The sequence below is a fragment of the Haliotis cracherodii genome, unplaced genomic scaffold, assembly GCF_022045235.1.
Source record: "Haliotis cracherodii isolate W230 unplaced genomic scaffold, xgHalCrac1.p SCAF_39, whole genome shotgun sequence".
Lineage (NCBI taxonomy): Eukaryota > Metazoa > Mollusca > Gastropoda > Lepetellida > Haliotidae > Haliotis > Haliotis cracherodii.
Window position 1 is genome coordinate 1,414,764 of NW_027266296.1, and position 27,470 is coordinate 1,442,233.

General features: G+C 41.3%; 1 protein-coding gene across 4 annotated transcripts in view; it reads left to right on the forward strand.

Moving 5' to 3' along the window:
• LOC139478118 (L-fucose kinase-like) overlaps window positions 1-27,470 on the forward strand; it is a 55,330-nt gene that overhangs the window by 11,024 nt on the left and 16,836 nt on the right. Inside the window, exons 1-13 of one of the 4 annotated variants that reach the window (XM_071260437.1) lie at window positions 1,330-1,378; window positions 8,186-8,272; window positions 9,419-9,570; window positions 13,121-13,171; window positions 14,467-14,592; window positions 16,257-16,329; window positions 17,366-17,460; window positions 18,590-18,670; window positions 19,757-19,876; window positions 20,686-20,872; window positions 21,772-21,908; window positions 25,234-25,395; window positions 26,524-26,646. In XM_071260437.1, coding sequence (XP_071116538.1) covers window positions 8,188-8,272; window positions 9,419-9,570; window positions 13,121-13,171; window positions 14,467-14,592; window positions 16,257-16,329; window positions 17,366-17,460; window positions 18,590-18,670; window positions 19,757-19,876; window positions 20,686-20,872; window positions 21,772-21,908; window positions 25,234-25,395; window positions 26,524-26,646 — 1,392 coding nt within the window. In that variant the 5' untranslated portion in view covers window positions 1,330-1,378; window positions 8,186-8,187. The other 3 variants (XM_071260439.1, XM_071260438.1, XM_071260436.1) reach the window with 3 other exon arrangements.

Here is a 27,470-nt window from a genome sequence, read left to right on the forward strand (position 1 = left end):
TGTTGTTTGCTATTTATCGCGTATCTATCTCATATTTAACGACAATACCAGGAAAAGGTGTATAAAGTGAAGATGAATTCGTTCAATTACTTTGAACGATGGCTTATGAATCGAATGTGATTTTGAAATTCAGACGCGCAAGCAAGCACTTCAGTGTGATAAATGCGATGGGTGGCAACCCTTTTTAAAAGATGCAACGTACAAAATATTCATGGCTATCTGAATGCAATGATTGCGAGGTGATATGTTTTTCTACAAAAGTCTCAAAAGTGTGTTTCCCCCCTCTATTCCTGTGCGTTGAATGAACTGATCCAGTAGCTGTGACATCACCCAACGAATATATAGAAATACGAAATAGGGTTACGAAGTTTCTTATTTTTAGGGGTTATAAATTTTCTAGGGTTAAGAATTCGTTTGGGTTACGAAATAACCGCCACTCGCGGGCAGACAGATATTTCAAGCACTGGTCTTAAAAGGTGTGTTTGTTTTTTTTAATTTGGAAAAAATGGTTAAAGGGGAAGTGTACACGCAAAAATCACTTTCTTTCTTTTTCTAAACAAAACGCAATTTTAGAATTAGTTAGTATCTGTGTTTGAAAATATACACTCATTTTTTTCACAGTGAAAGTAGGAAGCTCACAATAGTGTGAAAGTGATATGCCGTTATGAGGCCTTCGTTTTATGAGCGAAATAGGCCTGAGTTATCCCCCTTAGATTATGACGTAATTGGTGCCAATTCAACTGGGTCCCTGTCTATTCTCAACACAAAAGATATCAAGAACCAGTTTGCGGTAAAACAATATGGTCTACGACACACTCCGGCGCAGGGTGACTCAGCATAACACAATTCTGGCTGGCATCTGAGATGCTAGAATCACAAAACTGTACCTACACCACGTGAAGCGGCTCTAACAAAGCATGATGACGTCATAATGTTTATCAATTGGCAGCAATGACGTCATATTGCAAGGGGCATAAGCCATGGTGTTTTTGTTATGGAAATAGAACACTTGGTAAATGTGAAAAATATAAATCGTTTTAGTGCAAAAAAATATGTTTATTAAATATGATGTTTTTATATTTTCAGTAACACACATATATATATCGAACTAATTTTACAATACAAATCTATGCAGAGTCTAGGTTTAGTGAACCAATGTAAAACGACAACACATTTACTAGATCTAGATATAGCTTTAATTAATAATATTATTACTGTCGTTGTTATGGAGCCAAAGATACTGGCGATTCAAATACATCCGTGAACTGAGCGGGCTATCGCTGTGTGGAGCTTGGGCAAAGGGGGGTAACTCTAATACCACAACCTCACGTGCAATATTGTCAATAAATCCAGGAACTGACTTTGTGACGAAGAGAAGGTAGTATAACAAGTGCTTATTTCTCACAATACACCACATTAAGCATAGGCATAATCATGAAATGTAATATCGGAACTTGAGCTTGATGTGACAAAGGTGCAACTGTTCAATAACTACGAAATGCTCGTAGACCCTCTAATATCTACTAGGGCCGACTCGGGAGTATTCGCTAGTTTTTTACAACCTGACATCTGACACATTGTCTGTCCTAATATATAAAACAATACATATAACTTATTTTCTTACGTATTGTGGATGCATGTGCGACCAATAGATGTGGGATAGTGAAAACAGTAAACGGTTTTGCCGCGAGGACATCGAATCATAATTAACATTATCAGCTGATTATGGCTGTTGGAGGTGGGGAATTGCAGAATCTACTTCTAGTCCTTCCCTGTAATTTTAACATGCTGGTCGGCGGACACACTGAGTGGAATTTGCGCAAGTTTTTTGCGAGTTTGTTATACATTCCTCCCGGCTTGATCCTTAGATTCCTTGTGTGGAAACATCCTTGATCAGAGTTTCCAGCTTTTTACCTTCATTTGCCTAGCATGCATCACCATGACGACCTGCCCAGTACAGGGCATGCCCCTGGATCTGTGCAGCACACTGTCCTCGATCTGGTCCACTGACTGCCTCCCCAGCTTGACAACAATGTGATAACGTTATGGTAACGCTTGGTATAGCGCTTGGGATAGTACGTCCATATAACGATATTCTGTGGGATCCTCATTCATTATGTCACAACGTCATGGGCTAACGTTGTGTTACATCATACTTACGTTGTCACAATGTGGTGATCATGTTGTATTTTACGTTGTGGGAAAGTTGTATTTTATGTTATGGTAATGTTGTATTTTATGTTGTGGCAATGTTGTATTTTACGTTGTGGCAATGTTTTAATATTGCATCCCTACAAAGTTATTCTGTGGACTCCCATGGACGTTGTCACAACGACGTGTAATAACTTTGTGTTACAAGGATGAAAAAAGTTGTGACAACATTATATCATGCCCATTCCCGCAAAAATGTTGTAAAAACATACCAAAAACATTTCCTGACATGTTCCGGAAATGTTTTAGAATATGCTTTCATCATGTGTGTAATCTTCTATTCTATTGAGACTTATTGACAGAAGATTGACAGAAGCACACAAGTTTATTGGTGTATCCAACTCGCAGGTGTGAGACGGCATGGACTTCCCAAAAGTAATGACATCCAACACATACATGTATACCGTATATACCCGCTCTAATAAGCGCCCACAGCGGTATAATTGCTAATATATTGGCTAGTGAACAATCCCAATTAGCACCCCTCCCGATTGATCAATGTTCACAAGACTTATTTATTCGCATACAATACTCACTCATGTGTCATATGCACCCTTAATTATGGGCAATTAAATTCTAGAAAAATATATCTGTCATACATAAACATTTTAGGCTGTCAGCATAAACCACGATATTTATCTTTCAACTCCGTTTTTTTTCACCAAAATAATATTCTAATCAGAGCCCCCTATTTCTATTTTTGAAAGCGCCCTGGGCGCTTATTACGCTGAATACGGTAATAATATCGTAACAATATTACGTAATAGCGCAACTCATCCCATCTCCCCTGATTACCTGACATTTATAGATGAACACAGAAATAACTTGTTCTAATAAATTCAAAGAACACACATGGGAAATGTAATAAAGTTAATGTCTTTGAGTTGTCTTTGAGATTTGCACAGACATTTATGCACACTGATTTAATGTCTGATTAGAGTTTCTTATAAATCAAGTTTCTCAGGTGGTCGGATAATGTGACCACATCTGGAAGTAACAGTCCCTTGCACAGGTGTGACTATGTTCGTCACAGGTGGTGGTTTTGGTTTTGGTTCGCTGATCCTTGGTGTAGCTGGTTTCATCGGTGATGACTGCTTGACTGGTGGGGATGTTGCTAATCCAGGTCGGTTACATGTTGACAGAGTTGTCTCCCCTCTACCTGCTGAAGCATGTTTCCAGTTGATGTTAGTAGTCCAGCCCTGGGTGGACGTCACATTCACTGACCTATGGACTATATTGTGGGATACAAGAAAAAAATCTAATCTAGCTTGCTTAATAGGGTTAGGCTGTCGCCAGGTGAAACACCTGTCAAACAGATTTGAATCTTGCCAAACATCTTTCAAATCAAAAGTTTCCATAATATCTAATACCCCATTCCTTGCTTTGGGATTGTTTAAATGCTTATAATTAAACGTATCCATATTCATATCCATAATAAAATTCCAGTCCCCACACAAAATATGTACACTACTGCCTAAAAGTTCATTCCCCTAACACGCTTTGTGAACGCATGTAACATGTATGTGACACAGGTGCCCAACGGGTTGCACACAGGTTGAGTACTTATACCATGTTAATAGGATATCTTTAGGATTTTAATCCTTTCTTTCTCTGTGGGTAATCCTTTCAAGTTGATGGAAGGAATCACTCGATCAGGTCATGACAATGGTTATGCGCAAGGCTCGGGATCGCGAGGTGTTGATTGTTGATCACAAGAGGTGTTGATTGAGGCTGGACATACAGCATACAGCATTTCCAATGTAGGCTGGCACCTCGTCTTTCTTTCACTCAGTATTGAAAACCTTGTTTAACTGGTCACTGCAAGTGCCTTAATTATTTAAATTTCAGTGAACTGAGTTTATTCACATGTTAGCTTTCATAGGTTGTGATGGACACTTGTAAAATCCTCAGTTGAGTTCCCTAACAACTGTGAGTGTTCTTGGCATGACTTCTGTGCTTGTGTAAACACAGTAACTGTTAAAAGCGGCGTAAAACTATGCTCGCTCACTCACAGTAACTGTTAATCCTCTGCAGTGTGCTGGCAGAGGTAGGGTGAGAAAGAAGTTTAGTATTAATAGGGATTTAGGACACCTATTAAACGCAACAGGTTTTAAAGATAAATTTTCTGTTTGTACACAGGTGGAACAATGGTGTATGAATGAATATGTTACCCATTGGAATGATATGTTAAGAAAGGAAGAGGGGCGAAACGGGCTTAATAAATTGAGAATGTACCGATGTTACAAACAAGTATATGGGACAGAATACTATGTTTCAAATAAGATGGCCAGAGACTACAGATAGGCACTAGCCAAGTTTCGATGTGGCATGGCTCCTATTCGAGTGGAAACCGGTTGGTACGAAGGTGTACCTGTCCACAATAGAAAATGTTTTCACTGTAATGACAGCGTAGAAGACGAGGTCCATGTTTTGTTTCACTGCGCCTTTTATACATAACAAAACCCTGTGACCGATGAATTGGTGCCTTGATATGCAACAAGAAAGTATCTTGTTTATTCCGAGGCCATCCTGATCATTGTTTACTACAACTACATGCATGGCTAGAGGCAAGATCAAAAGCACCGCCCAGCATTTATTAGACAACAGACAGGGTTGTCTGTTTCGCTTTGAACCACCAGCCACACCCAGTCGGATGGGGTTATGTAATCGGTGCGCACATAACTGTGTCCAGTCTACCGTAGGGTTTGATGCGGTGTCAGTGTCGAAAGGTTTTGTGAAAGTTGTGCAAATATTCGTTGTATATCGTATATGTTTGTTACTAACTATCTCTATTTGCTAAAAGAAAACGGATATTACCAACAGTAAGTCAGCCAACTGGAAGATCCACTGCCCGCATGCTGGTACAGTATCGTAACATTTACATATATAGTCATATTCAGATGATGTCTCTACATATAAGTAAGGGCAAGCTTCTTCTCTTTGTTTACCGGGGGTAATCAGTTTTCCTCCTGGCTATGAATGTGGAACATGGACTTTAGGGTTACATCTTGTTAACATTGTATTTTAATGCGATTTGAATATTATTATTTACGTGTAAGCTCAACGCAATTGACAAATACTCTAAAAGATATGACAAGTAAACCATTAATGTACGTTGAAAAAAATTATATTGTAAATGCCAAAATGATGTATCTAGGATCAAGAGGAAGATATATTGACAGTAGCACTGGGAATTTATTCAACAAGCCAGTGAAAACAACACATGCTTCAGCTCAATGTTTACCTCTCCTGGCGGCCATTATGCGACGGCCATCTTACACACAACCCAATGCTGATTGCTTACGTCTACAGGTCTCTTCCTGTGGTACGGTAATTAGTAGAACCCTCTCCCCAAAGTGTATCCTCCATCATATAACCTACTCTCATTAATTAAATGCTGAGACAAAGAGACCCAACCATCATAAAGTAATTAGGGTCCAATAAAAACAATGCTCCGCCAAACCTCATAAACATGATCACTGAAAGTCGTACTACAGACTTTTATTGTCAAATCACAAAAAAGCATGTGAATAACAATAACATTTAACAGGATCATGTATTCTCTTAACACCATCGCAAAACATCATGTAGACATGGTAGAAGCCACAACAGTACTCATAATTTCCAATAAAATCACATCTAAAAATGAGACATCAGCAAATACATATAATAAAATGTGTATTAACATTTTTCGCCAGGAAATAAAAACTATATCTCCTTGTTACCACCTCCATGTTCAGCTTAACACGGGTCCTCCTTTGGTCAAATGTTTGTTCCCCCTCTAATGAGTGCGTTGCACACGAGTGACGAACGGGGTGCACCCCCGTGTGCAACGCGTTGAACACGGGTATCACACGCGTGGCGGACAGGTTCCACACGCATGACCAATTGGGTGCACACGGGTCGCGTACACGTTGCCCCTGCGTGTAAGGGGAATGAACTTCTAGGCAGTAGTGTATATGTCCATCTAGTTCTGTAATAACATCTCTTAGTTTTGCATAAAATTCAGGCTTATCTTGATTGGGGCCATATATATTAACAATAGTATAAACAATGTCCTGTATCCTAATATTCAGTGCTAAAACATTTCCTTCCGCATCATCTTTGATTACTTTTAAAATTTTAAATTCAAAATTATTATTAGATAAGATAGCTGTGCCTCTTGCATTACGTGATGTTCTATATTTGGATGGTCCACGTGGGTAAGTCTACAAGTTTGTGCTTTTAGCAGAAGAACTCGTTTAGTTTTTTAAATCATAAGATAATGCGATCAAATGTTATTCTTGCTAAAAATATAAAAGCCATAAATCCTAGTTCAGCATGAATCAAATACGAGTGATACGAACAGTTTTCTTAACAGTTCAACAATACATTAATTATCACTGTAAATTCAATACTGTAAATCTTGAAATTAACGCGAGCGTGAATTAAATGCGAAAAATGCGTGTGGTCTTTGCTCGCATTCTTAAACATGGCATTTATATCAACAATAAGACAGTTTGGATAGCAAAAATATCAACTTAGACATAAGCTGATGTATTCCACACCACTGTTTATTGAGTAGCATTTGTATATAAACTTTATAAAGTATATAAAAAATGTCATTCAAACACTAATTACGTCCTGTGAATTGTCACTGCTGGGGTCAAGACAAGAGTTCTACTCATTTATGTCATCACTGATCACAGCTGCAAGTCCAGACAGATGCCACCCTTTGTTCTTTGTGACTGCGTCGAAGGCCGACACGAGCCAGCGCGCACGTATTGTTTTTGCGGAAGTACTTTACTCAGCGCTAATAAGCGGTGCTATTTAATGTGTGATTGGATTAATGTAAGGTTGGATTACGGTTAGGATTCTAAACCTGACTGAGGACATCTTTAGATAGAAATCCACTGATGCTTGAGAGGAGGGGGTGTCGCATTCATATTGAGTCGCATTTTTGGCTAGGGTCCAGTGGTCGCATTCTTTTGGAGACGCATTAAATTCACGTTTTCCAGTATCTGGGAGGGTGGGATAAAATTTTCACACAATAAGCATTTGAGGCGATATTTATCTTTAAAAATCCTTTATATCTAACATCTAAGGAAGAATGAAAACTAATAAACTCCTTGCCTTTAGGAATTCCATGAATAACACAAATCACAACTACCTGTTATTTTACGCTCAAGCCACCTCACACTTTTGGCAGATAACTTGAGATCGCTATGCGTCCCGAAAATAAAACTGGAAAATAACAGTGTCTTAAGCAAACACTGTCCAAACCGTTATTAGTGTTAACACATATGTAAACACATCCATGGTCCTGAATGGGCTTGTAAACTAGTCAATGCACAGTATCATCTGGTCCAAAGCTGATCCACTCTGCTCTTGAATTTCTTCTGTACTGTAGTGTCAATACTATTCCCCGTTCCAGGATCCGGGTCTGGTAGTGATGGGTCTGTCTGATTTCATACGCCCTATTGGCAAGGCTGCGTCTCTATTTTTTTAACACAACTGGCAGGTCTGTGCGAATGTAGACCTTCTTACTGCTCAATAAAGCTGACATCTTGAAGCTTGCCTCACGCACCCTTTGTCTTTCAGACATCAAAACAAACTTCATAACAATCGGCTTGGGCCTGTCAGCTGATTGCGATGTATTAGCCATATGGGGTAACCTGTGTATCGCGGCAAACCGCATCATCTGTGCCACAGGTATCTCCAACTCTTCCAAGAGATCTCGTGTTGCCGTCTCCGGGTTTTCATTTTCGCCAGATACTTCCACTGGTGAGATCATTTTCCCCTGTAAACCTCTATATTTTATCTCACCAGTGGAAGTATCTGGCGGCTGCCAGATAAAATATAGAGGCATACAGTGGAAAATGATCTCACCAGTGGCGGGTATGTGCCACCGTAGTCATCAGCATGATCAGATGTGATCAACATGTATTTTGATGTCACAGTTTTAATATAATCATTATTTATTTTTCAATATAAGGAATGGCAAGTCCAGCCCGGAGGGTGAAATGGACAGCGATAGTTCTCACGTGTGCCAACAAGACTCACACACAGGCTCTACAGAAAGGTGAGACGAAACAGCAATTACCGTATTCAACGTAATAAGTGCCCCGCTCTAATAAGCGCCCACGGTGATGGTTGCTAATATACTGGCTTATCCACCCCTTCCGACTGATAAATGTACACAAGACTTATTCGTGTATGATACTAACTCGTGTGTTATATGCACCCTTAATTATGGGCAATTAAATGCTGGAAAGATATATCTGTCGTGTATAATACGCACAGACTTTTCTTTTGTATCATTTCAGGTTGTCAGCATAAACCACAAAATTTACGATCTTTCAACTCTGTTTTATAGCACCAAAATTATATTCTAATAAGAGCCCCCTATTTCTAATTTTGAGAGCACCTTGGGCGCTTATTACGTCAAATATGATAAGCCTTTGTTGGTTTCTTGTTTTACCAAGTTTATCCTAAGTTTTTAAAAAAACAATTTGAAAAAACTTGTAATTATGCTGTTTTAATGCATGTAGTAGGTCAGAGAAAAATCTCCTTAATATTCGTTATTATGGTGTACTTCTATTTAAATGAAATAATCTTGAATGAGACGTTAAACCCCATTTCACCTTTGGGGGCACGGGTGGCCCAGTCGTCTAAGGCGCCGCGATTCGCTGTGCAGAGTTGCGTCCCTTTGGGCACGCCAGAAACCTATGATTGTGGGTTCGAATCCCGGTTCGCCCCGATTATGTTTCAAGGTTTGTCAGCACCATACCTGTGCTCGTGGGTTTCACCGAAGTGGTAAACGTCTAAGACCTGCATCACTTCGGGCTTTCCTCCCACATTAAGCTGACACGCCGCGATATAACTGGAATACTGTTAAAAGCGGCGTTAAACCCAACTCACTCACTCACTCACCCATTTCACCTTACCTCACATCTCATGGGCATGACAAAATACCCAGATGCCTCACCATGCCACGAACACATTTGATAAACAGAACTTGAATTTGAACTTAATATATTTTAAATTAAATCTTAATTTTTTAAAAATATTTTATTTCGAAATTCTATGAATCCATTTCAGCCCAAAAAAAGATGAATACACATTAAAGACATGAACTGAGTATGTTTCTGGAAAATATTCACACATGATGCAAGGAAGATTATTGCAGTTACTATAACAATGTTTTATGCTAACTTCCTGTTCACAGAGCTGGAGATCCGACAGGCCAAGGGTTATATAGACAGGGATGTCATCCTGTTAACTGTGGAGGACCCCAAGTCTAATGTTGGGAGCGGCGGTGCCACCATCAATGCCCTACTGACTGTTGTAGAGTTCATCAGTGCTAGGAAGGGCTACACGGTGAGTCTTTGACATCAGGGGTCTCAAATATCACTTACGCCCTACTGACTGTTGTAGAGTTCATCAGTGCTAGGAAGGGCTACACGATGAGTCTTTGACATCAGGGGGCTCAAATATCACTTAGGCCCTACTGACTGTTGTAGAGTTCATCAGTGCTAGGAAGGGCTACACAGTGAGTCTTTGACATCAGGGGGTTCAAATATCACTTAGGCCCTACTGACAGTTGTAGAGTTCATCAGTGCTAGGAAGGGCTACACGGTGAGTCTTTGACATCAGGGGGCTCAAATATCACTTTGGCCCTACTGACAGTTGTAGAGTTCATCAGTGCTAGGAAGGGCTACACGGTGGGTTTTAGATGTCAGGGGGCTCAAATATCACTTAGGCCCTACTGACTGTTGTAGAGTTCATCAGTGCTAGGAAGGGCTACACGGTGAGTCTTTGACATCAGGGGGTTCAAATATCACTTAGGCCCTACTGACAGTTGTAGAGTTCATCAGTGCTAGGAAGGGCTACACAGTGAGTCTTTGACATCAGGGGGTTCAAATATCACTTTGGCCCTACTGACAGTTGTAGAGTTCATCAGTGCTAGGAAGGGCTACACGGTGAGTCTTTGACATCAGGGGGTTCAAATATCACTTTGGCCCTACTGACTGTTGTAAAGTTCATCAGTGCTAGGAAGGGCTACACGGTGAGTCTTTGACATCAGGGGGCTCAAATATCACTTAGGCCCTACTGACTGTTGTAGAGTTCATCAGTGCTAGGAAGGGCTACACAGTGAGTCTTTGACATCAGGGGGCTCAAATATCACTTAGGCCCTACTGACTGTTGTAGAGTTCATCAGTGCTAGGAAGGGCTACACAGTGAGTCTTTGACATCAGGGGGCTCAAATATTACTTAAGCCCTACTGACAGTTGTAGAGTTCATCAGTGCTAGGAAGGGCCTACACGGTGAGTCTTTGACATCAGGGGGCTCAAATATTACTTAAGCCCTACTGACAGTTGTAGAGTTCATAAGTGCTAGGAAGGGCTACACGGTGAGTCTTTGACATCAGGGGGCTCAAATATCACTTACGCCCTACTGACAGTTGTAGAGTTCATCAGTGCTAGGAAGGGCTACACGGTGAGTCTTTGACATCAGGGGGCTCAAATATCACTTAGGCCCTACTGACTGTTGTAGAGTTCATCAGTGCTAGGAAGGGCTACACGGTGAGTCTTTGACATCAGGGGGCTCAAATATTACTTAAGCCCTACTGACTGTTGTAGAGTTCATCAGTGCTAGGAAGGGCTACACGGTGAGTCTTTGACATCAGGGGGTTCAAATATCACTTAGGCCCTACTGACTGTTGTAGAGTTCATCAGTGCTAGGAAGGGCTACACAGTGAGTCTTTGACATCAGGGGGTTCAAATATCACTTAAGCCCTACTGACTGTTGTAGAGTTCATTAGTGCTAGGAAGGGCTACACGGTGAGTCTTTGACATCAGGGGGGTTCAAATATCACTTAGGCCCTACTGACAGTTGTAGAGTTCATCAGTGCTAGGAAGGGCTACACAGTGAGTCTTTGACATCAGGGGGTTCAAATATCACTTTGGCCCTACTAACTGTTGTAGAGTTCATCAGTGCTAGGAAGGGCTACACAGTGAGTCTTTGACATCAGGAGGTTCAAATATCACTTAAGCCCTACTGATAGTTGTAAAGTTCATCAGTGCTAGGAAGGGCTACACGGTGAGTCTTTGACATCAGGGGGTTCAAATATCACATAAGCCCTACTGACAGTTGTAGAGGTCATCAGTGCTAGGAAGGGCTACACGGTGAGTCTTTGACATCAGGGGGCTCAAATATCACTTAAGCCCTACTAACAGTTTTAGTCTTCATCAATGTTACATGGTGAGTTTTACATCAGGGGGTTCAAATATCACTTACGCCCTACTGACTGTTGTAGAGTTCATCAGTGCTAGGAAGGGCTACACAGTGAGTCTTTGACATCAGGGGGCTCAAATATCACTTAAGCCCTACTGACTGTTGTAGAGTTCATCACACAACAACAAAAGGCAATACTAAGTGTCTCCATTTGAAAGCATTGAACATCATTTATTAAATACATTTTCTCTTTTAAGAATGGGAGTTATCTCACTTTAACAGATATGTTGAAATGTTGCTTGTTCAAGAAACTATTGAACAACATGCCAAATAAGTTTTGATAGGGGTTTTGCAATGTATGCATGATTCTGTGGAAATAATGCTCGGAAACTATTTGGCACTATTTGTTGCATGAGGCAGTTCACACACACTGTATTCATACGCAGTTTCTAAATGAGATTATTACCCTTATGCACATTCGTCACCACTCGCCCCTTTCCATAACCTGCAAGAAGACTCGTCCCCCTATCGATAAATGTTATGTGCAAAAATACGACAAACCAATCAGAATGAGCGTCTGATTTCAAGTTCTTCATCAAAGAATCCCTCAGGAATAGTTTTTGAATTCACATATGTCTTGGATCTAAAAATATACCAAAGACACAGTAAAATGTGTTCAATCATACTGTATAATTCCGCTCGTCCCGATGTGCTTTAAATTGCACCTGAAATATATATGATATATGGGGAAAATGTGTGAACTATTAAAGCAACGAGTTGACAATTGTTTTAGGTGTGCCCGTTTGCGCTAAGACGGAACCCGGTCGCAAAAATGGCCAGGAGAGGGGCACCAGTCGCTATTTGGCTTGTCACGACTGCCTTATGCAGTGTTCAAAATAAGCTTCTACCTGGAGGATTTGTGTTTGGCAAATAGTTTCAAATTTGTATGGGTACTTATTGCCTGCACTGAATTAACGTGATGTTTTTTTCACAATAAGATCAGTTTTTTTAAATGAGGGTCTGAAGAGTTTAGTCAGGGCCTGTAGCTTCTAAAGTCTGTGCTCCCTGACGGCAGCGTGGATATTTTTTTTATTTCATATATTTACAATTTTATATTTCAGACACTGCCCATGTGTTTCTGTGAAATAAATATCATATATTTAGAAAGATGCAATTGGCTCACTAAATGCAATTTTGGTTCCTAATTTATTATATTAATAACATGGAAACACAAACGCTAATACCGTATTCAATGTAATAAGCGCCCCGCTCTTATAATCGCCCATATTTGCTGATATATTGGCAAGTGAACAATCCCAATTGGCACCCCTTCCAATTGATCAATGTACACAAGACTTATTTATTTGTGTATAATACGCACACGTGTGTTATATACACCCTTAATTAAGGGCAATTAAATTCAGGAAAAATATATCTGTTGTATATAAACAGTTCAGGCCATCAGCATAAACCACAAAATTTATCTTTCAACTCTGTTTTTTCCACCAAAATAATATTCTAAAAAGAGCCCCCTATTTCTATTTTTGAGAGCACCCTGGGCGCTTATTACGTCGAATACGGTAATCTCTATATATCTCCCTACAAGTTGTATTGGCAATACTGGAAGCTATCAGTACGATGGGTGCAGTTTTTTTTTATCTGTGTTGAAAACTCATTCTTTTGCTTGTTTCAGGTGATCAACCCAGATGTACTTGAAGATGCCAAAATTCTCATCCTCCATCACGTGAGTTGTGAAGACAGGGATTTTCTAGTTTATGACTAATGAGCTGTGAGGAATTACTGACTCTCTGTCCCTCCTGGAAGAATAGTGTCGGCCCAAGCTGTTAGCAAGGAACCTTCTACCATGTGACGCCACTTTGAACAGTATTCCTGTTATATCCTGGCTTGTCAGCTTGATGTGGAAGGAAGGTCCGAAGTGATGCAGGTTTCGGACGTTTACCACTTTGGTGAAATCCACAAGCACGAGTATGGTGCTGTCAAACCTAGAAACATGAATCGGACGAATCAGGATTTGAACCCAATTATTAGTTCCTGGCATCCCCAAGGAAGGCAACTCTGCTTAGGAAATTGTGGCTGGGCCACCCATGCCCCCATAAGTTGTTTGAAATCAGGTGAAGCATGCCTCATCTCATCCAGCCTGGCCCCCAAAATATATCACTGTGAGTCCCCTGAACAAGATAGGGGATAGATGGCCCCAGTGAAACCCTTCTATATCTTTGTTTGCTCTTTCTTTGTTTGGGGCGGTCGGGTAGCCTAGTGGTTAAAGCGTTCGCTCGTCATGCTGAAGACCCATTTTCGATTGCCGACATGGGTACAATGTGTGAAGCCCATTTCTGGTGACCCCCACCGTGATATTGCTGGAATATTGCTAAAAGCGGTGTAAAACCATACTCACTCACTCACTCACTCACTCTTTCTTTGTTTGACTGCCTCCGTGGTCTAGTGGATACAGCATCTGCCGGGAGATGGAGATACCGCATCAGACATTTAAAGATGGTACATTCTTACCCAGCATTTAGGGGCCAAAATATGAGCTGGTCGGTTCGCAGTCCGCATACTGTGTCTGAGTGGGGTATCCATTTTAAAACTGCAGCATGGTATCTCAGTGGGCTGGCATTATCAAACCGGCATTAGTCCAAACTAGTACAAGCAGCCACACACACGTGAATGCACGTCGCTATGTACATGATGTAGGTGCAATAATCTTGAATGCGATGTTTAACCCCATTTTACCTCACCTCACCTCACCTCACCACACCCTACCACCTCACCTCACCTCACCTCACCTCACCACACCTCACCTCACCACACCTCACCACACCTCACCTCACCTCACCTCACCACACCTCACCACACCTCACCTCACCACACCACACCACACCACACCACACCACACCACACCACACCACACCACACCACATCACCTCTGTGGGAGAGGAGAGGGGGCATTCATTACTTATCTCAATGAAATGGATTAAAATAGTCCCCATCAACATGTTTTCTATGTGTTTGTACCAGGGTCGACCGTACGGCTATGACACGTGTGGCCGGGTCTTCACGACACTTCCTGTGCACCACACCTCCCCACAGTATGACGGCCTTGTCGACACCATCGACACCTACCTGAAAATATTCACAGAAAAAGTGAGTTTTATAATGAAAGTTATACTGGGAATCCATCTGGTCAACTGGTGAGGTTAATATCTGTTGTATTAATTGTAATTATACACTTGTTTTATTTATCATTTTAATCAATATTAGTGTAATATACTCCTTGCTTTAAGAAAGGCTTGTACATTTCATTCATGTAAAAGATTTTGCACATTCTGGGCCTATAACGTTTTGGCAGCAATTTCTGTAGAGTTTATATTATTAAATGGACTATTAGCTAACTTGACTCTACTAGATCCAGATCCAGACTTCAGACAAGTGTTTAAAGGGCAAGTGAAGTGAAAAATTGATTGCGATGTTTTTTGGGATTATCAGTTGTCCAATATATATGAAGTCAATTTCCGAGTGAAATAAAATCATGTTTGGGGGAGTGGTCTAAAGGTACCAGCGCAGCAGTAAGTGACAAAGTTTTTCATTGGCTGATATGTGATTCTTAGCAGCTATATATATAGTATTTCTGCTATTACTGTCCTACAAATATAACAACATTGTTTTCATTGTTGAATTTGTGAAATGTCACCTTATTGTGAATAATAAAAATAACAGTTAACAATCTGTAATTAGCATTTTATTACTATATCGTTTTGGGTTATATAAACAATGTACCCATGAAGATCCGGGTTAGAATTGGTCTTCAGCTACCCATGCTTGCCGTGAAAGGTGCTTCTTGTAAGAGGCGACTTATGGGATCAACTGGTCAGGCTTGCTGACTTGGTTGATGCATGTCATCGATCCCAATAGCGTGGATCAATGCTCATGATATCAATCACTGGATTGTCTGGTCCAGACTCGATTATTTATACAGACCGCCATCATATAGCTGGAAAATTGCTGAGTGCGGCGTTAAAACAAACAAACTATAAACAATAATCGTTCACCGGTTCCTGGTTGGCAAGAAGATGTCTCATCTCTCTCTCAAGGGCACGGTCTAGGTTTTGAAACTTCTTTTTGGGTGGCATCAAACAAACTGGATTGTGGTCGCGGTATTATCCAGCTCAACCCGCAGTATCTCAATGAATTTTTACAGATGATTTGCTGGCGTTGACCCACTCTTCAGTGATATATTGTTGTGCTTTGTGACAAAGTCTTTGTGAGTGAGTGAGTTGGATTTAACGCCGCTTTTAACAGTATTCCAGTTATATCACGGCATGTCAGCTTAATATGGGAGGAAAGCCCCAAGTGATGCAGGTCTCAGACGTTTACCACCTCGATGAAACCCACGAGCATAGGTATGGTGCTGACAAACTTAGAAACATAATTGGGGCGAACCGGGATTCGAACCCACAATCATAGGTTTCTGGCGTGCCCAAGGGACGCAACTCTGCAAAACGAATCGCGGCGCCTTAGACGACTGGGCCACACGTGCCCCAACAAAGTCTTTGTGTTAATGGTAGTTGGTCATCTTCTTAGGGAACATTTCAAATGAATGGAAGTTTAAGGTCCAGTGTTAATCATGAGCTTGTATAGCGGTAGCGAAAACTGACATCTGACTTTATGAGATTGCAGTTGAGGTGGACTGTGTCAATATCAGATAACTTGCAAAAAATGAAGGGTTAGAAGTATCTTGTATGATCATTATGAAAAAATAGCCTGCGACAATAATGGCGATTATATGCTTAGTTGACACAATATTTCAGCTGGCAGTGAAGGCAGACCCCGGTGTCTGGATCGGCAGCACGGACATGCTCCTCTCCATCCCAGCTGATGCTGGTGAGTTCTCTGATAATAAGAGCATTATCTGACACCCAGCTACAGTAATCTTTTTAAATTTATATTTTGTTTATTTTGCTTCTTGTTTAATGCCGCACTCAGCAATATAAAAGCTATATGACTGCGGTCTGTAAATAATCGAGTCTGGACCAGACAATCCAGTGATTAACATCATGAGCATCGATCCAAGTAATTGGGATATGAAGACATGCATCAACAAAGTCAGCGAACCTGACCACCTGATCCCGTTAGTTGCCTTTCATGACAAGCATATGCGCATAGTCGCCTTTTACGGCAAGAATGGGTTGCTGAAGACCTATTCTACCCCGGATCTTCACGGGTCTTAAATTTAAATATATAGCAGTCTTGTATATTATGATTAATGTGAAGCCAACAGAAACACCCATACTAACAAGTATCAGTGTAAGCGTATTACTTTTTCCACACTTCCCGCTGCCATTTCATAGTCTCACAACACATGACTTGTTGGCATACAGAAGTTCAAAACGGAACATTTGAACATATTTTTGAGTGTCTTTTTCAATCCTGATACAAATAAAGATAATTCTGTCCATGAGTATGCATACCTTCAATTGTCCGAAATGGTCATCCCTCTGTGGTAACGCCAAGGGGGTTCTGGGTTAGAATTGCTCCCCAGAAATCTACAGGTCGTAAAAGGCCAGCAAATGGATCCGGTGTTCAGAGTCGGTGTCTTGGTTATTGCGTGTCATCGTACCCTGATGACGCGGTTCACCGCTCACAATATATCACTGAATTGTCTGGTCCAGACTTGTTTATGTAAAGCTGCCATCATATGGCAGGAATATTGCTGAGTGCAGAGTAAAACCACCAACAAAACAATTTATCATCATCATCGTCATCATCATCATCATTGATGTTCTTTGAACTTCTAGATGCCTATCAAACTCTTGAAGGAGACAAGGGTTTAAAATATAGTGACTGGCAAAATTTGTATTGTTCAGTAATTCTTGTGCTGCTATAAAGCCAAACTGAAACACTGTTGTCGATGTTGTAGAGATTCCATGGGAGCAATCGGAAGCCATTGCTATCACTGTACCATCCACTCCCCAGTATTGTAAGGACCATGGAGTGTTTAAGATTGATACGCAGGTGAGTACACAAGGTGTTCTGACATAGAGGCTTGAGTGACGAAGTTGTTGAATAATTGTTGGAGTTGTTGGACGGTGGATCTTGGAGGGGTGGATCCTAGAGGGATGGATCCTGGAGGGGTGGATCCTGGAGGAGGGGATCCTGTGGAGTGGATCCTGGTGGAGGTGGATCCTGGAGGGGTGGATCCTGGAGGGTGGATCCTGGTGGAGGGGATGCTGGAGGGGTGGATCCTGGTGGAGGGGATCCTGGAGGGGTGGACTCTTGTGGAGGGGATCCTGGTGGAGTGGATCCTGGAGGGGTGGATCCTGGAGGAGGGGATCCTGGTGGAGTGGATCCTGGTGGAGGGGATCCTGGAGGGGTGGATCCTGGTGGAGGGGTGGATCCTGGTGGAGGGGATCCTGGAGGGGTGGACTCTTGTGGAAGGGATCCTGGTGGAGTGGATCCTGGTGGAGGGGATCCTGGTGGAGGGGATCCTGGAGGGGTGGATCCTGGAGGAGTGGATCCTGGAGGAGTGGATCCTGGTGGAGTGGATCCTGGTGGAGGGGATCTTGGAGGGGTGGATCCTGGTGGAGTGGATCCTGGTGGAGGGATGGATCTTGGTGGAGTGGATCCTGGAGGGGTGGATCCTGGTGGAGGGGATCCTGGAGGGGTGGATCCTGGTGGAGGGGATCCTGGAGGGGTGGATCTGGGTGGGGTGGATTGTGGAAGGGTGGATCTTGAAAAGAATGGGAAGTTGGTCATGGAGTTTGAGAACCCGTTCCTTCAAAATCAAACATGGACCCAAATGATATGGCCCACAAAAGCAAAATTTAAAAATTTAAATTCAAATTATGCCGAGCGATTCGCAAATTCTTCATGTAAATTGGAGATGTTCAGCAGTGTGAGAGGGAATAAAACATTTGATGTGTGACTTTCTTTTGGACCCCAGTATATCTACATATACCATCAAGCTATTGTGAACTGTGAACTAAGATCCTTGTTGTGTATAGAGAAGACTGATAAGTTTGTTAATTGCCTTATTAATATTATTACGTTTAATGATCAGTTAATGTAAACACATTTACACCATCGTAGAAAGTTTTTGTGTTTTGAGTAGATAATAAATCACCTGACTGCCATGTTATTCCAGGGATTCGTAGAGGACATTCTGTACAAGGAAAAAGTTGGAAATTTGGAGTCGTGTCAGAGGTCAGATGGATCCGTGCCTTCCGTGAGTATCAGTGATGAAATATGTCGGTAACATTGGTCAGATCTCTCAAATCAAATCAAAGCTGGAACAAGAATCCTATTTGAGTTAATACAGTGTTCAGAATACTTGCTGTTAGAATTCAGAGATCTCGTCACAACTGATGACTTTGTTAGGGGTTTGGTAAACCTCTTGTTTATGATTGAAATGACAAGTACAGGAATGGTGAATGTTCAGTTTACTGAGGCTTTACTTAATATCATCTTCAACTCGTGAAGATCCAGGTTAGGATAGGTCTTCAGCAACCCATGCTTGCCGTAAGAAGCGGCTATGCTTGCCGGAAGAGGCGACTCTGCTTGTAAGAGGTGACTAACGGGATAGGGTGGCCAGTCTCGCTGACATTGTATCCCAATTGCGTGGATCGATGCTCATGATGTCAATCACTCTGATGTCAATTGTCTGGTCCAGACTCGATTATTTACAGACCGTCGTCATATAGCTGGAATATTGCTGAGTGCAGGGTTAAACAAAAAAAAACCAAACAAACAAACAAACAAATCATACCACCTTCAGGTTGTTTCTTAGTTGGTGTTGTTCTCATGTGTCTAAACAGTAAGAATTTGACCCCAGCACACGATTGCTAGACGTAGGTTTTATGACTTTGTTGCTCATGATATCGACCACTGGTTTGTCTGATTCAGATTCAATAATTTTCAGGCTGCTGTGATATAGTTGACTATGACTTGGAATAAATACATAATGTTTCTCAATTTTTTTGAACACGCAATGCCTTTTAGAAAGTGATCAAATGTAACAAATGTTATATTTGGGATAACACTTTCTTAGTAGATTACAGGTTCTCATACTTTTTTGGGCTGAGTCCCGTCTGGGATTCGAACCCACGCTGCCAGAGTGAGGCACCTAATCCCCAGCAAAGTCAACGATCTAACCCACTCAGCCACCGAGGCTTCCACAAAAAATGAAAGTCCGACAACTGGTAGTCTAGATCACGTACTGGCGATTGTGTGCTGGCGATATCTGTACTAAGAAAGTGTTATCCCAAATATAACATTTGTTGTAATTTTTTCTATTTAATTTGAATACCTGCAGGTTGTGGGAATTGTTTACTTCAATGAGGCAGTTGCTGGCAAACTGCTGTCCTTCTACATGAAGCCGCCACTTGACGCCTGCACGTACATGGGGCTGGACAGCGGTCAGCCTCCCCTCCAGGTAACAGGCCATGAGTTATATATCTACTACTTATAGTCCGGTCAAAATAACGATAGGCCCACCACAAATTGCAACAGAAATGTTTCTAGTTGATTCATATTTAACAAGCCCTCCTTAACATCATATCAAAAATCTAGAAAAATCTAAATGGGGGAACATTTCCAAATTCAGTCATCTTTATTATTACCTCATTTTTGGAGGCAGAGTGGGCAAACAGTCAAAAGCGCTAGGCAAGCAAGCTCCTGGTGCTGAGATCGTATCCCGCTTGTGACCAGGTTGTTATGGCCTCGAGACCAACCATGATCTCAGGTCCTGACAGTGTCGCACTACCCCTAGTGTACAGTTCATGCACCCTGTGCACTCAAAAGAACCTACTCATCCGATGGTAGATGACCAGGTGTTGGAACACGAATATGTACACACACCCGAAACACAAGTGTCAAACATGTGGTGTCACCCCAGGCAAGTGACTTGGATCGAATGTGCCTCGGTTCACCCAGCAGGGAATCGGTACCCCGTATGTGAGGTGGATGTAAAAACCCTCTATCGCCCATAGGCAGCTTGGGTTGTATACTCCACAGGGAGTTGGGAATGATTACAGGAATGCAAATGGATCCATTTGAGATGTTATGTATATAAATTTATGATGATGATAATAATAATAAAATGACAATAACAATGATGATGATGATGACGATGATGATGATGATGATGATGATGATGATGATGATGATGATGATGATGATGTTAAAGTTATATTCAAACAGATTCCAAATCTATAAGTATCCAAGTCTAAAATCTGTTTCTAGCTCTCTCTGTATTTTGACGTCCTGTTGCCAATGACAACTGGTCTCTCTGAGACGGACTTTGTATCTGGGGAGAGAAGCGGCACCTTTGGTAAACCCATGCTGCAGGAGAGCAGCGAGTCTCGGACCAACATGGCGCTGGCTCGATCTCTTCTGTGGAAGGAGCTACATGGATACAGGATGAGGACATGTGAGTTGGATCCTTAGTTTTTTGTCTTTGTACTCCAGTCTCCATGGCAACAGTCAATAAACAATTAAATTTGGAACCTATATGAACAAAGTTTGTTTTTTAGAAATCATTATATCTTTTCACTTTCCATGAAAACAGTGTCAAAATGTTGAGATTAAGGATTAAGGTTTTTTTAATCCTCTTGATTTTTTGGGGCTCGTGATTTAATGGCGCGGAGATACAAGGCTATTGAACCAGCGTATATTGTTGTCTGTAATGTATGTTTTGGTACCTAGAATGACGGGGTGTGAAAGGGGGTCATACTGTGCAAGAAGGAGAAGATCTCAGACAGAACCATACAGTTCCAGTGCCGTAAACATTGTTTCATTTTAGACAAGGATTCACTGTGTTTATAAAAAATTTAATATCCATCCTCTCTCCAACACTTATGTCCCTCTCTCCCACTCCCACTCCCACACCTACCTACTCACTCACACGCCTACCTACTCACTCACTCACTCACTCACACGTCTCACTCGCCTCACTCACTCACTCACTCACCCCCCCCACTCACTCACTCACTCACTCACTCACTCACTCACCCCCCCACTCACTCACTCAATCACTCGCCTCACTCACTCACTCACCCCCCACTCACTCACTCACTCACTCACCCCCCCACTCACTCACTCACTCACTCACTCACTCACTCACTCACTCACTCACCCCCCCCACTCACTCACTCAATCACTCGCCTCACTCACTCACTCACTCACTCACTCACTCACTCACTCACTCACTCACTCAATCACTCGCCTCACTCACTCACTCACCCCCCACTTACTCACTCACTCGCCTCACTCACTCACGCACTCACCACCCACTCACTCACTCACTTACTCACTCACTCACTCACTCAGGTATGGTAGAGGGTGGGAGTTTCCTCTACCTGACGGACCTGGCCTCGGAACACAAGAAGATGATGCTGGCTTGTCCCTTGGAGAGATGTGGCTTCAAGGATCTCATCTGGAGCAACATCATCCACTCCTGCATGGAGGTAGGTATTGCTCTCCTGACGGTGTGCCAGACGGTGTGCATGAAGTTCTCCAGATACCACGACATCACAGGCTGCCCAGGTACGATGACATGCAATCAGCCGAGTCTGACCACTCGATCCATGTAACCTCGTACAACAGACAAAGGATACAAGGATCTACTTTGTCCCGGAATCCTGGGCTAGGTTCATTATGATTCTTGTTTTTTCAGCACCATCCTCATGCTAAGTGTGGTTACATCTACGACCTGAATCACTTGGGACTTTAATCCCACAATAGGCTGCCTCATCCTGATATGATTGATACACATAAGGAAGAGAATTTCTGGTTGTCAACTTCTTTATTGATAATTTAAGTTAATTTTAAATAAAGCGACAAAACCCTTTCCCTGTCCAATCGAAATCTCTGCATAAAGCAGAGTTGAATGTTAATTCTGAGTATATCATGAGCATGTGTTTATGAATCACTTTCAAATAGTAATGATACCAGGTGTTCGCGAAAAGGTAAGTGTATCCTGCCCCACCGTCGGCAATCATCACAAACACATGCAAAAGCAAATCAATTGTTCACCTAATAAAAAAACATGGAAGCATATAGTACAAGTCAAAATAGGGAATTGCATTTGACATCAAATTTGGAAATGTCCTCCACATGTCTACCATAAAACGTTTTGAAAGCTTTCCTGAGGCCTTGAGTGTTTTAACCCTGATCAAACAGCTTCTGATCTGATTTTAAGTCCTTGCTTCCAGTTGCCCATCGCTTCAGTGATAATTAAAATCCTGGTTTCCAGTTATCCAGTTTGTGTTGGCTTCCATTTGTCCATTTGTTTCCACCTTTGTCAGCTTATTATTTTGTTTGTTGTCACAGGTAGGTATATATGTTCTCTGCTTCATAACAATTATTCACCTGATGAAAGAGTAGGTATGTACTCTGAAACGTTTGTGTTACTGATAATTACGCAGTTGACATCCAAAAATTCTCTTCCTTATGCGGCACATTTTCAGTTTTTCCTTCACAACTGCCACCAGTGGCTATTACGAATTATGTCCCTTCATTGCCTCTCCTTTAGACCAATCATATTCCACCTCTCGTATCACTTGCATTTGCTTCAAACAAAATGGTGGCGCGCTGTCAGGACGATTTGATCGATAATCAAGATCTATATTGTGATAAAACGGGTCTTACATTGCAAAATGCATCAAATAATGTGAGCACCTGGATTAAAAACATGCCAAGATTGGGAAAATATCTGTTGACAACGAGTTGGCTGTGCACATGCTTTGCAAATCCTGCAATCGACTGAAATCTGCATAACAGTTTATGAACCGGATTTCAAATTTGTTGCACGATTTTGATCGGACTCTGCATAGACTCTTTAGCCCAGCCAAAATGTAACTCCATTATACCAGGATAGTTCAGCAAGGGTGGAAACTGGACTTTTATAGTCAGTTAACTCTCTTGCCTCAGGAACATGAGTTGTCGAAAGACTTTCTTCAGCTTGTCAGCTGGTTCTAATCCTAGATTTGTCCCGATAATGATATCAAGTGTGACAATGCAAGTGGGATTCATATGCAGGGGTCCGGAAACCGTCATATGCGCCGGACATGTCCGATTGGGAATCTCAAATGACCGGTTTAAAATATTGCTTACCGGACATTTTAAAAAGTATTGTCCGGACATTCTTAAATTTTGACCGGACATGATCAACAGTTAGGACTGAGCAGTTTCTGTCTGCAGTTGCAACACAATTAAGATTATCTACACTGACAAGCTTTGTTTGTTTTGATTGCTGTAAATACATCGTACCTACATGATAGTCCAATCGGTCAATCACTGTAATAGGCAATAAACTGAGTTGACACTAATTAATCAAGGATTAATTACTGAGAACATCTTGTTAATTTGCGTGAAAGGTGTTTACAACTGTACATAAATACCTTGCATCATCGATGTACATCATTATCCTCACAATGTTACGATACGTAACCTCAGACAAGAAGCGAAAGCGTGACGACAGCCAGTCGACTGATGCAGATCAGTCGAGCGGATCTGCCAAACCCTCAAAGTCAAGACGATCATTTTGTAAGTCGTGGCTAACGACTTTCACTTGGTTGACATACAATGAAGATTTGCAGATTTTATTGTTTTCAGTAGCTAGTCGTATATTGAATCTTGATTGACCGCCATTTTGCTTTCTCGGACGATCGATATCAATTTTTTTAAGGTCAATATTTAAGTACAGATGAAAAAAGTATTCAAATAACTATTGCTCTCAACGATATTTTAGTATTTGTGATTAAATTATCTGTCTTGTTTTAAAAAAATCTTTAGTTTAAAAAAAACCTTTTCCCGTGCGGTCACGTGATAACCAAATATGGGATAATAGTCTCGATCCAAATGTTACAACGCGTACACTTGAGCAGACTCATGAATATAACTCATGAATATTAATTAGACCGTTTACTACGTTCACAGATCGTTATTATAACAGAAACAAACGTATGTTTTCCAAGTATATCTAAATTGATATTATTTGTTATTAATTGTCCGGTGAATTAAACAATTTAAATTGAAACAATTCATAATTCATCATATTATGAATACGTAAACTTGTAATGTGTGTCATAAGTCGTACTAAAATACGCTATTTGAAGGGGGCGTGGCCTAAATGCAAATGTCCGATTGGGATTTTAAATGTTCCGGACCCCTGTTCATATGCCAATGGAAATAACCTGCGTCCTTTTCAGATATTTATTATTGAATAAAAAGCTGTTTTTTAACTGAATTCTGATTAAAGTGGTTCTAAACAACAGTCATTCATCAGATTCCTTCCATGATTATAGACTGAATGTTGACTAACACATGATGCCAAAACCAAGCTCTCACTCTAATCAATGAAGGTGTAGCGTGGCCCAGTCGTTGAAGCCGCCGCAATTCGCTGTGCAAAGTTGCATCCCTTAGCTATGCTAGAAACCTATGATTGTGGGTTCAAATCCCGGTTCACCCTGATTATGTTTCTAGGTTTGTCAGCACCTTACCCGTGCTCGTGGGTTTCACCAAAGTGGTAAACGTCTAAGACCTGCATCACTTTGGGCTTTCCTCCCACAATAAGCAGACATGCCTTGATATAACTGGAATATTGTTAAACCTAACTCACTCACTCACTCACTGATCAATGATAGTCTTAAACTTTATAATGTGGACTAGTTTTCTGTCTTCCTGAGTGAATTACCAGTTAAAAGGAAGTCAAATGGCGATCTGTCTTGCATGGGAGGAACCGAGAATACGTCTAATATTTGATTATATCGGTAACATTTCATGATTCAGGGTGAAGGTCAGGTGGATGACAAGGTCACAATCATCAACAGCCGCTTGCAAGGGGAGGTAACTGTTGCAGCACGGAGTGTTGTGAGTCACTGTGACCTACATGGACGGATCAACATTGGGCGAGACTCTGTCATCACCGGTCTCAACGTAGAGGAAGTCAGTGTAAGACATTTTTTTTAATTTTCAATAATTCAGTGATGATGGGTACAAGTTATCACAGTTTCTTGTTGCTATTTTGAAGTTATAGTCAAGGCAAAATAAGGTTTCACTGGAACAACTTGCAACAGAATTTAACATACTAAAACATCATACTAAAAGTCCCAAGCAATCCCAGTTTGGGAAATATGTCTTAATTGCATAATCCAATATGGCCACCAATTAACAATATATCTTCCATATTTCAGATGAGGTTCAATGTTTTGATGAAAAAAATCATGTGTTGTATTGCGGAATAGCCTTATTATGTTTCTAAAAAGATATTCACAACTACTGAACGTTTTCGACTATTGTCAAATCTGGAAAAATTCAAGATAGCCACCAATTTCAAGATGGCCAACAAGATTCCTAAATGTGTGTTTACACTGTTGAATTTTTTAACTTTAAAACAGTGTGCTAGGACTTATATTCATATAACTCACTGAAGTATAGTTAACACTTTTAGATAGAAACTCCGTCACCAGAGCCCCCTGGTGGCCCAAAATTCCTAGATGGCTAGGCATAGAATATCAATACACTGTTTGTCTCTGATGACATATTTGAGTGATCTGAACTTTTACATTGTGGTAAACAGACCCAAGGATGCATGAAAAATACTCATTCATTTGCATAAATCCAATATAACCAAGAAATATCAATATTTATCTCTTAAATGACATGTCTTGGCGAGTATAAATTTCATTGTTGATTGTTATTGTCTGAATCTACTTATAACATGACAATAAACGCAGTGACAAGTTTCATTTTCATATATGTGAATACTTGTTGGAAACAAGTATGACCTATATGAAGTCCTCTCAGAATTTACCCAAAACCAGTTGTTTCACAAGAAGTTGATGAGTTATCTCCCTTGTAGTTCATTTGTGGAAATCCAATAAAACCACCAAATACCAAACGCAGAAGGGAACACCCTTAGTGATTGGTGCATCTGTAGGCACCTGACAACAAAATGATGATGTGAGGTCTGGTAGTGATGCAGGCAGACGTGAAAGTCTGATTGTATATTTGGCACAGCCTTCGGTAAGGATATCTGTCACAGTGTCCATGGTATAAATCTGTCATTTCTTGTTGTAGAAGAAAAAGAGAACGATCAACTTTGGTGAAGGACTAGTGATTCAGGGGTACCACATCTATCTGAAGACCTTAAGGACAAGTCCATATGTCCTTACTGTCCATGGCAGGTTCGACAACATCAAGGTATGTTACGCTTGGTCTGCATCTAGGCCCTCCTTCACAAATCAGTCTTACCTCCTGCATTCCATCATAGGATGGTGTACTGATACTGTTGCTTTGTGAAACAGGGCCTAGGTCAGGAGGCTGACAAACAAGTTATAGATTTTTAGGTGCCTCTTCTCTCAGAAATACTGCCTCCTTGTCTAGTGGATAGAGCGTCATCCCAGGGAGCGGAAGGTCAGTGGTTCCATCCCCGGCCATGTTATACCAAAAGTCTTCAAAGATGGTACTTGTTACCCTATCTGGCAGTCAGCATTAAGGGACTAAAACAAGGACTGGTCAGCTTGGAGTCAGTATACTGTGTCTGAGTGGGGTATACGGGAAATTGTAGCTAAATTGTAGCTAGCACTATAAACCATTAGTCTGAGCTAGTACAAGCAGCCACACACACACACTAAGCACGTCACTATATAATTGCAATTTTCTTGAACTTGACGTTAGCTCCATTTCACGTGGCCTGCATTAGCAATACACATCAGCTGACTGTGGATCCCAGATATCAACCTAAGATCCTAAGTCTGTAAGTACCCTTTCTGTACTCAGATTTCACCAAGGGGTAGAGTAATTCTTCAGCAACCCATGCTTGCCGTAAAAGGCGACTATGCTTGTCGTAAGAGGCGACTCAAGGGATCGGGTGGTCTGGCTCGCTGACTTGGTTGATGCATGTCATCGATCCCAATAGCGTGGATCGATGCTCATGATATTAATCACTGGATTGTCTGGTCCAGACTCAATTATTTACAGACCGCCGTCATATAGCTGGAATATTGCTGAGTGCGGCGTTAAAC